This window comes from Oncorhynchus mykiss, chromosome 6 (assembly GCF_057628025.1).
Source record: "Oncorhynchus mykiss isolate SJ-2025 chromosome 6, ASM5762802v1, whole genome shotgun sequence".
In the NCBI taxonomy this organism is placed as follows: domain Eukaryota; kingdom Metazoa; phylum Chordata; class Actinopteri; order Salmoniformes; family Salmonidae; genus Oncorhynchus; species Oncorhynchus mykiss.
This window is the reverse complement of record NC_143027.1, coordinates 56353981-56365401: the sequence shown is the minus strand read 5'-3', so window position 1 is coordinate 56365401 and position 11421 is coordinate 56353981. Positions and strand designations below refer to the sequence as shown.

The window sequence follows — 11421 nt, the reverse complement described above, 5'->3', positions numbered from 1 at the left end:
TGCAAAATTATTCAGCCCCCTTAAGTTAATACTTTGTAGCGCCACCTTTTGCTGCGATTACAGCTGTAAGTCGCTTGGGGTATGTCTCTATCAACTTTTTTAACATATCAAAAACTGAAAAATTGGGCGTGCAAAATTATTCAGCCCCTTTACTTTCAGTGCAGAAGTTCAGTGAGGATCTCTGAATGATCCAATGTTGACCTAAATGACTAATGATTATAAATACAATCCACCTGTGTGTAATCAAGTCTCCGTATAAATGCACCTGCACTGTGATAGTCTCAGAGGTCCGTTAAAAGCGCAGAGAGCATCATGAAGAACAAGGAACACACCAGGCAGGTCCGAGATACTGTTGTGAAGAAGTTTAAAGCCGGATTTGGATACAAAAAGATTTCCCAAACTTTAAACATTCCAAGGAGCACTGCGCAAGCAATAATATTGAAATGGAAGGAGTATCAGACCACTGCAAATCTACCAAGACCTGGCCGTCCCTCTAAACTTTCAGCTCATACAAGGAGAAGACTGATCAGAGATGCAGCCAAGAGGCCCATGATCACTCTGGATGAACTGCAGAGATCTACAGCTGAGGTGGGAGACTCTGTCCATAGGACAACAATCAGTCGTATATTGCACAAATCTGGCCTTTATGGAAGTGGCAAGAAGAAAGCCATTTCTTAAAGATATCCATAAAAAGTGTTGTTTAAAGTTTGCCACAAGCCACCTGGGAGACACACCAAACATGTGGAAGAAGGTGCTCTGGTCAGATGAAACCAAAATTGAACTTTTTGGCAACAATGCAAAACGTTATGTTTGGCGTAAAAGAAACACAGCTGAACACACCATCCCCACTGTCAAACATGGTGGTGGCAGCATCATGGTTTGGGCCTGCTTTTCTTCAGCAGGGACAGGGAAGATGGTTAAAATTGATGGGAAGATGGATGGAGCCAAATACAGGACCATTCTGGAAGAAAACCTGATGGAGTCTGCAAAAGACCTGAGACTGGGACGGAGATTTGTCTTCCAACAAGACAATGATCCAAAACATAAAGCAAAATCTACAATGGAATGGTTCAAAAATAAATAAAAAAAATTCAGTCTCTCGATGTGCAAAACTGATAGAGACATACCCCAAGCGACTTACAGCTGTAATCGCAGCAAAAGGTGGCGCTACAAAGTATTAACTTAAGGGGGCTGAATAATTTTGCACGCCCAATTTTTCCGTTTTTGATTTGTTAAAAAAGTTTGAAATATCCAATAAATGTCGTTCCACTTCATGATTGTGTCCCACTTGTTGTTGATTCTTCACGAAAAAATACAGTTTTATATCTTTATGTTTGAAGCCTGAAATGTGGCAAAAGGTCGCAAAGTTCAAGGGGGCCGAATACTTTCGCAAGGCACTGTATATAGTTCATGCTAACAGCGCTCATTGTAATAATTTGTGATGTGTTAATATAAAAAAAGGGTATTGCATTAAATCTTCACAAATGTTACTCTAGATTTCATTCTTGATATGTTTTCCAAATATATGTATGCACATTGGGTGTGCTACATCATTTGTGTTCATCCAAACTGTGACATAATAATGACTTGAGACAAAATGGGGGGCTTTAGTTTTGACAACTTTTATTTTGATATTGCCAAAGCTGTACATGTTCTATAAATACTTTTTTTCACACCCATTTCAATTATTCCATCACTTTCACCACAGCAGCAGGCTAGCTACCACAATAATAGGGTTGGTTGGTTTCAAATACTCCCGTTTCTGAAGGTTCTCATATGTAACTAGTCTAAGAAACTATACCTAGTCTTCAAACTGTTTTGAGACCCTCATATTTACACCAGTGTTTTTATTGTCAATCATGAAATGCCTTAAATAATTGCCTCGTGGAATTTGTAACTATGTTCCTTACACAAGCATTTCCTCTCTAAAAAATAAAAGCCACTTAAACATTAAAAACAATATCCTGATCACATAGCTGTATTATTCATATATTGCTGATCTGGCAAAACAATACACTGCATGTACACACTCAAACTGTGGGATTTACAGTTGGGCTGAAATGGGGCTAGAATGTATTTATTTCTCTTACCACAGTACTGACACAACATGAAGACTTAACGGACAAAACCATAACAGCAGGGCTTGATAGCGCAGCAGTAGGTTTAGAATCTCCAAATAGTGATTTTGCACTTATAAACAAGAGGTCATCATTTATTCACTTCAATAAATATGTAAGACAGAGACGTCCTTTTTTTTAAATTTTTTTTTTTTACATTCTTTGCACTTTGAAAGCCAGAATAGCTGAGATGTTTTATCAGAACAATGATCTGGCTCTGGCTAACTATGTAAAGTATTGCACATCTAGTGAATAAACCACACATTGTAAAACATTTTATGGTGAAATGTACAGCATTCTGCTTCTCTTCAAATATTTTTTTCTCCATAGTAACATGCAATTCAATAAAGAGGACCACAGACCAGAAATTTGACAGTAGAACTACAGTAGTTTCGCCTCACTGGGAAAGCTAAAGAGATATGCGCATCTTGGACCACACAATATACTTTGTGATCAAAAGGAATGAAACCTTTAATAAGCTTTTACATGCAGTGTTTGATGCACCATACAGTAGTAGTATTTAACAGTAGTAGTATTTAACAGTAGTAGTATTTAACAAAGTGACACCCGTCAGTACTAGAGTGCTTTTTAAAAATTTCACTGGTTTGGACTTGGGACAGACTGGAGTTTTACAGTAATACCACGTAGCACATAGAATATTCATCACACAGTCGCAGAGTGGACAGGGAGGTTTGGTTGCTTTCTTATCGACTTGCAGGGCTGTGCCTCACATATCCCTCCCCCTCGCTGTCTCCATCCCATTAAAAACAACCAATGAGACCTTGGCAGCAAGCCAGGACGAGAGGACAGTCACAAAGAGGGGACAGAGATGGGGGACGGACGGACGGACCAAGTCTCCCCTTGAAGAACAAGCACGTTTACGGCCAAGGCCTCAGGCTGGGCCTGTATGGGAGGAGTCTAGAGGACGTGACCTGGGTTGGGAAATTTTACGCACGATGCCACAGACCAGGGTTCACATATACATACATACATGCATATATAAACTCAGCAAAAAGAGAAACATCCCTTTTTCAGGACCCTGTCTTTCAAAGATAATTCGTAAATATCCAAATAACTTCACAGATCTTCATTGTAAAGGGTTTAACACTGTTTCCCATGCTTGTTCAATGAACCATAAACAATAAACATGCACCTGTGGAACGGTCGTTAAGACACTAACAGCTTACAGACGGTGGGCAATTAAGGTCACAGTTCTGAAAACTTAGGACACAAAAGAGGCCTTTCTACGGACTCTGAAAAACACCAAAAGAAAGATGCCCAGGGTCCCTGCTTATCTGAGTGAATGTGCCTTAGGCATGCTGCAAGGAGGCATGAGGACTGCAGATGTGGCCAGGGCAATAAATGGCAATGTCTGTACTGTGAGACGCCTAAGACAGCGCTACAGGGAGTGAAGACACACAGCTGATTGTCCTTGCAGTGGCAGACCACGTGTAACAACACCTACACAGGATCGGTACATCTGAACATCACACCTGCGGGACAGGTACAGGATGGCAACAACTGCACGAGTTACACCAGGAACGCACAATCCCTCGATCAGTGCTCAGACTGTCCGCAATAGGCTGAGAGAGGCTGGACTGAGGGCTTGTAGGCCTGTTGTAAGGCAGGTCCTCACCACACATCACCGGCAACAACGTCGCCTATGGGCACAAACCCACCGTCGCTGGACCAGACAGGACTGGGAAAAAGTGCTCTTCACTGACGAGTCGCGGTTTTGTCTCACCAGGGGTGATGGTCGGATTCGCATTTATCGTCGAAGGATTGAGCGTTACACCGAGGCCTGTACTCTGGAGCAGGATCGATTTGGAGGTGGGGGGTCCGTCATGGTCTGGGGCGGTGTGTCACAGCATCATTGGACTGAGCTTGTTGTCATTGCAGGCAATCTCAACGCTGTGCATTACAGGGAAGACATCCTTCTCCCTCATGTGGTACCCCCTTCCAGCAGGCTCATCCTGACATGACCCTCCAGCATGACAATGCCACCAGCCATACTGCTCATACTGTGCGTGATTTCCTGCAAGACAGGAATGTCAGTGTTCTGCCAAAGCCAGCGAAGAGCCAGGATCTCAATCCCATTGAGCATGTCTGGGACCTGTTGGATCAGAGGGTGAGGGCTAGGGCCATTCCCCCCAGAAATGTCTGGGAACATGCGGGTGCCTTGGTGGAATAGTGGGGTAACATCTCACAGCAAGAACTGGCAAATCTGGCTCAGTCCATGAGGAGGAGATGCACTGCAGTACTTAATGCTACTGGGGACCACACCAGATACTGACTGTTACTTTTGATTTTGACCCCCCCTTTGTGCAGGGACACTTCCACTTCTGTTATTCAAATGTCTGTGGAACTTGTTCAGTTTATGTCTCAGTTGATGAATCTTGTTAAGTTCATACAAATATTTACACGTTAAGTTTGCTGAAAATAAACGCAGTTGACAGTGAGAGGACGTTTCTTTTTTTGCTTAGTTTATGTACACACACACACACACACACACTAGGGATTTTACTTACATGGCCATGCACAAAGAGTAGAGGGTATTTCTTGGAGATGTAGTTACAGGGTGCAAAGAGGAGTAGAGGTGTGTGCTTAAGTAGGTCAAGGATTGTCAGAACTCAATGTCATAGTAGGACCGAGATTCCACTTTGTTGCAGAGTGAGAGGCACAGGGGGGTTTGTGTGTGTGTGGGAGGGGGAGGGGTAGATTGGATGGGTCGTAGACTAGCTGGGCAGGGGTCTTGGAGATAGGAGCTTGGACTTGCCTTCTGCTTCCTTCCCCTTCACCGCAGCCACGTAGGAGAAAAGGCAGAGGACGGAGTAACAGATCTGGTGTGCCTGTTTGAGAGCAAGAAAAAAAAGAGAGCGAGAGCATGAGGGAAGTGTAGCTTTGACATAGCTACTTGTGGCGTAGTCATACTACTTTACTCCTTACTCTTTATTATTTGGTGTCATGGCTCTGTAGAACTTACACTAATCGTGTTATGAACAAAAAGGGGATTATATTATTTGAAAAAAAATATTACATGCATTTTAGAAATTAAAAGGTATTACTCTTCAAAATTGTGTCAGGACATATATGCAATGCAGTACTGTTAAAACAGATCTGGTGGCTATTGAATGGCAAGAGTATGGCGTTAGCTACGACAGCGGAAGAGTTCAACTCACCATGGGTGTCTTGTACTTGTGGATCACCACTTCTTTAGTTTCAGGAACTACAAGTGCAGGTGCAAGAGACAAAACAAAGGATTCAAGAGGTTGAAACCTCCCTTTAAGAAAAAGTGAGAGCTGGGGGTAGCAGGGGGTGTAGCATGTGACCAATGTTTTCAGACTATGAGAGGGTGGGCAAAAGAGGCTGTGGGCCAAGAGAGTCCACAAGTACTGAACTGGTTCAGAGTTGACACTTATCTCGAAAATGATGCTACCCAATTTGCTTTGGGTATATGCTAGATTGGACCAAATCAAAACACAGACACGCTTTACTTGGGCATGATAAAAACCTGAAGTCCAAGACGGTGGATACTCTCATATACTATCTGAAAAAGTGTGGTATTGTCAACATTACATTTCTGCCACTGCTAGGTCTAGCAAATATATTTGATATTTAAGGGGGAGGGACAGTAGAATCGAATTGCATCTTTGGGTGGTTCTTGCAGACATAAAATATGTTCTTCGTAAACCCTCTCAAATTATAGTGTTAGCGAAGCGAAGTTCAATAATGCGCTAAGAACTGTAGGTAGCTAGCCAGCTAATAAGCTAGCTAGCTAGGTGAAGAATCCCCTTCTACCTCAGTCACGAGCAGGATTGGATAGGTTACTTTGTAAATGTAATCCGCTACAATTACTACAGGTCCAAAACTGTAATCCATAAAGTAACTTTTGGATTACCCAAACTCAGTAACATAATCTGATTACTTTCAGTTACTTTTGGATTACTTACCCCTTGTGGGGCATTTGAAGCAGTGGTGTGTATTCATGGATGCCAAGGGAAGCCAGGCTTCCCTGAAAAATTGACCAAAAATATATATATCTTTAGTCTTTTCATAATTTTCCATCAATTTGCAAGAGGCTGAATGTAGAAAGCACCCGAGAGAGCAACACAGTGCCCCTCTGTCTCTGTATGTGAAGGACATCTACAGTGGGGAGAACAAGTATTTGACACACTGCCGATTTTGCAGGTTTTCCTACTTACAAAGCATGTAGAGGTCTGTAATTTTTATCATAGGTACAACTTCAACTGTGAGAGACGAAAACTAAAACAAAAATCCAGAAAATCACATTGTATGATTTAAGTAATTAATTTGCATTTTATTTTATTTATTAAGTTCAAGATGACGGTCAATCACCCTTGGTCTGGGGCTCCATGCAAGATCTCACCTCGTGGGGCATCAATGATCATGAGGAAGGTGTGGGATCAGCCCAGAACTACACGGCAGGACCTGGTCAATGACCTGAAGAGAGCTGGGACCACAGTCTCAAAGAAAACCATTAGTAACACACTACGCCATCATGGATTAAAATCCTGCAGCTCACGCAAGGTCCCCCTGGTCAAGCCAGCGCATGTCCAGGCCCGTCTGAAGTTTGCCAATGACCATCTGGATGATCCAGAGGAGGAATGGGAGAAGGTCATGTGGTCTGATGAGACAAAAATAGAGCTTTTTGGTCTAAACTCCACTTGCCGTGTTTGGAGGAAGAAGAAGGATGAGTCCAACCCCAAGAACACCATCCCAACCGTGAAGCATGGAGGTGGAGACATCATTCTTTGGAGGATGCTTTTCTGCAAAGGGGACAGGATGACTGCACCGTATTGAGGGGAGGATGGATGGGGCCATGTATCATGAGATCTTGGCCAACAACCTCCTTCCCTCAGTAAGAGCATTGAAGGTGGGTCGTGGCTGGGTCTTCCAGCATGACAACGACCCGAAACACACAGCCAGGGCAACTAAGGAGTGGCTCCGTAAGAAGCATCTCACGGTCCTGGAGTGGCCTAGCCAGTCTCCAGACCTGAACCCAATAGAAAATCTTTGGAGGGAGCTGAAAGTCCGTATTGCCCAGCGACAGCCCCAAAACCTGAAGGATCTGGAGAAGGTCTGTATGGAGGAGTGGGCCAAAATCCCTGCTGCAGTGTGTGCAAACCTGGTCAAGAACTACAGGAAACGTATGATCTCTGTAATTGCAAACAAAGGTTACTGTAGTAAATATTAAGTTCTGCTTTTCTGATGTATCAAATACTTATGTCATGCAATAAAATGCAAATGAATTACTTAAAAATCATACAATGTGATTTTCTGGATTTTTGTTTTAGATTCCATATCTCACAGTTGAAGTGTACTTATGATAAAAATTACAGATCTCTACATGCTTTGTAAGTAGGAAAACCTGCAAAATCGGTAGTGTATCAAATACTTGTTCTCCCCAATGTATCTGATGCTGTCTGGTCTTAGAGTATGACATTGTTGCCACCCGTAGCATTGAATGCAAGGGAAGCCAGCGAGCATTTAACCTCCCTTGTTATTTTGTAAATAAAATAATAGCCAATCAGCGTGGCGCTGAACTGAGTGAGCTCAACTTTGAAAGCTCCTGGGCGAATCACGAAAGTGTCAAGGGAAGCCAATTTGGATGTGGCTTCACTCCTATCACATCAAGAAAATTACATAATTGATAGAAACAACTTGAATTGATGTAGAGATGGCGCCAGAGGAGATGGCTGCCGTTTTTACGGGGTCCTAACCAATTGTGTTTTTTTGCGTTATTTGTAACTTATTTTGTACGTAATGTTTCTGCCACCGTCTCTTATGATGGAAAAGAGCTTCTGGATATCAGGACTGCGATTACTCACCTCGTACTGGATGAAGATTTTTTCTTTAACTAGTCGGACGCAAAGGATTTTCGTCAGACACCCGACAAGGCCCAAATCCCCGGAATTTGCATGAAGAAGAGACAGATGTCGGGGTGCCTTGTTAGGATCCGACAGCGAGTGAGTAATCCCCCTCTACCATCAGTGCTATTAGCCAACGTGCAATCATTGAATTACAAAATAGATGAGCTCAGATCAAGACTATCCTACTAACGGGACATTAAAAACTGTAATATCTTATGTTTCACCGAGTTGTGGCTGAAAGACGACATGGATAACATACAGCTGGCGGGGCTTTCAGTCCATCGGCAAGATAGAACAGCTGCCTCTGGCAAGACAAGGGGTGGCGGTCTGTGTCTATTTGTAAATAACAGCTGGTGCACAAAATCTAATATTAAGGAAGTCTCAAGGTTTTGCTTGCCTGAGGTAGAGCATCTCATGATAAGCTGTAGACAAGACTATTTGAGTGTTAATCATCTATATATTTCATAGCTGTCTATTTACCACCACAAACCGATGCTGGCACTAAGGCAGGACTCAAAGAGCTGCATAAGGCCATAAGCAAACAAAAAAATGATCATCCAGAGGCGGCGCTTCTAGTGGCCAGGGACTTTAATGCAGGAAAACTTAAATCAGTTTTACATAATTTCTACCAGCATATTAAATGTGCAACCAGAGAGAAAAAACCCCAGCTCTAGACCACTTTTACTCCACACACAGAGACGTGTACATGCTCTCCCTCGCCCTCCATTTGGCAAATCTGACCATTACTCTATCCTCCTGATTCCTGCTTATAAGCAAAAACGATAGCAGGAAGTACCAGTGACTTACTCAATAAGGAAGTGGTCAGATGATGCAGATGCTAAACTATAGAACTGTTTTGCTAGCACAGACTGGAATATGTTCCGGGATTCTTCCGATGGCATTGAGGAGTACACCACATCAGTCACTAGCTTCATCAAGCAAAAGTGCATCGATGACGTCGTCCCCACAGTGACTGTACATACATACCCCAACCAGAAGCCATGGATTACAGGCAACATCCACACTGAGCTAAATGGTAGAGCTACCGCTTTCAAGGAGAGGGACTTTAACCTGGACGCTTATAGGAAAACAATCTATGCCCTCCGACGAAATATCAAACAGGCAAAGCATCAATAGAGGACTAAGATTGAATCGTACTAAACCAGCTCCGTCGCTCGTTGGATGTAGCAGGGCTTGTAAACTATTACAGACTACAAAGGGGAGCACAGCCGCGAGCTGCCCAGTGACACGAGCCAACCAGACGAGCTAAATAACTTCCATGCTTGCTACGAGACAAGCAACACTGAAGCATGCATGAGAGCTTCAGCTGTTCCGGACGACTGTGTGATCACACTCTCCATAGCCTTAAACCTCTTGAAGCTAGGGGGCACTATTTTTATGTTTGGAAAAATAACGTTCCCAAAGTAAACTGCCTATTTCTCAGGACCAGATGCTAGAATATGCATATAATTAACATATTAGGCTAGAAAACACTCTAACGTTTCCAAATCTGTATTGTCTGTGAGTATAACAGAACTGATATTGCAGGCGAAACCATGACGCTGACCAACTGGAAAATGTCTTCACTGACATTTTAAACCTCTCCCTGACATGTTTCAAGCAGACCACCATAATCTCTGTGCCCAAGAACACCAAGGTAACCTGCCTAAACGACTACCGACCCATAGCACTCACATCTGTAGCCATGTAGTGCTTTCAAAGGCTCACATCAACACCATTATCCCAGAAACCCTAGACCCACTCCAATTTGCATACCGCCCCAACAGATCCACAGATGATGCAATCTCTATTACATTCCACACTGTCTTTTCCCATCTGGAGAAAAGGAACACCTATGTGAGAATGCTATTCATTGACTACAGCTCAGCGTTCAACACCATAGTGCACTCAAAGCTCAACACTAAGCTAAGGACCCTGGGACTCAACAACTCCCTCTGCAACTGGATCCTGGATTTCCTGACGGGCCACCCCCTGTTGGTAAGGGTAGGTAACACCACATCCATCACGCTGATCCTCAACACGGGGGCCCCCCAGGGGTGCGTGCTCAGTCCCCTCCTGTACTAACTGTTCACCCATGACTGCACGGCCAAGCAGGACTCCAACACCATCATTAAGTTTGCCGACGACACAACAGTGGTAGGCCTGATCACCGACAACGATGAGAAAGCCTATAGGGAGGTGGTCAGAGACCTGGCAGTGTGGTGCCAGGATAACAACCTCTCCCTAAACATGATCAAGACAAAGGAGATGTTTGTGGACAACAGAAAAAGGAGGACCGAAAACACCCCCATTCTCATCGACAAGGCTGTAGTGGAGCAGGTTGAGTTCCTTGGTGTCCACATCAACAAAATATCATGGTCCAAACACACCAAGACAGTTGTGAAGGGGGCACGACAACACCTATTCCCCCTCAGGAGACTGAAAAGATTTGGCATGGGTCCTCAGGAAAAAAATAGAAAAAAAATTGTTCTACAGCTGCACCATCGAGAGCATCATGAATGGTTGCGTCACCGCCTGGTATGGCAACTGCTGGGCCTCCAACCACAAGGCACTAGAGGGTAGTGTGTACGGCCCAGTACATCACTGGCGCCAACCTTCCTGCCATCCAGGACCTCTATACTAAGCGGTATCAGAGGAAGGCCCAACAAATTGCCAAAGACACCGGAGAGACAAGTCCAGGTCCAAAAGGCTTCTTAACAGCTTCTATTCCCAAGCCATAAGACTCATGAACAGCTAATCAAATGGCTACCCAGACTATTTGCATTGTCCCCACCCCCCATTGTTACACTGCTGCTACTCTCTGTGTATTATCCACGCATAGTCACTTTACCTCTACCTACATTCCTCAATTAACTGGTGCCCGGCACATCGACTCTGTACCGGTACCCCCTGTATATAGCCTCACTGTTATTTTATTGTTGCTCCTTAATTATTTGTTATTTTTTAAATTCAGTTTATTTTAGTCAATACTTCAACACTTTTTTTCTTAACTGCATTTTTGGTTAAGGGCTTGTAAATAAGCATTTCACTGTAATCGTGACAAATAAAATGTGATGATTTGAATTGTTGCATCTCGAGTTGTTGTCCTCCAGTGGCTAGCTTGCTAAAATTTGCCCTTTCATTGTCATGGATGGAGATAGGGATTTGGACTTTGTTTTTTATTTAATTCTCCGTACTAGGCAATAATTATAAAGGCAATTCTGATCCAACCATAAATTCATACATTGTTACCCTGGACTGAGAGGATGATAGTTCAATAGCTATGTAGCTATACGGAGAAGGCTAATGTTAACTAGCTAACGTTTCCCACGAAAGGAAGTTAGGCTAGCGAGCAAGCATTTTAGCTAGGTAGCCTAGGATAAGAACAAATAAAAGCGTATATTGTATGACAG

At 43.4% G+C, this 11421-nt stretch overlaps 1 protein-coding gene across 50 annotated transcripts in view; it reads right to left on the bottom strand.

Moving 5' to 3' along the window:
* Window positions 1-1606: 1606 nt before the first annotated feature.
* Window positions 1607-11421, bottom strand: part of LOC110526181 (MAP kinase-activating death domain protein) — an 83960-nt gene continuing 74145 nt past the window's right edge. For all 50 annotated transcript variants that reach the window (XM_090238239.1, XM_090238274.1, XM_090238245.1 and 47 more), the window contains 2 exons: window positions 5297-5343; window positions 1607-4966 (listed from right to left, as the gene is read on the bottom strand). In XM_090238239.1, coding sequence (XP_090094365.1) covers window positions 4853-4966; window positions 5297-5343 — 161 coding nt within the window. In that variant the 3' untranslated portion in view covers window positions 1607-4852. The remainder of the gene's footprint in view (window positions 4967-5296; window positions 5344-11421) is intronic.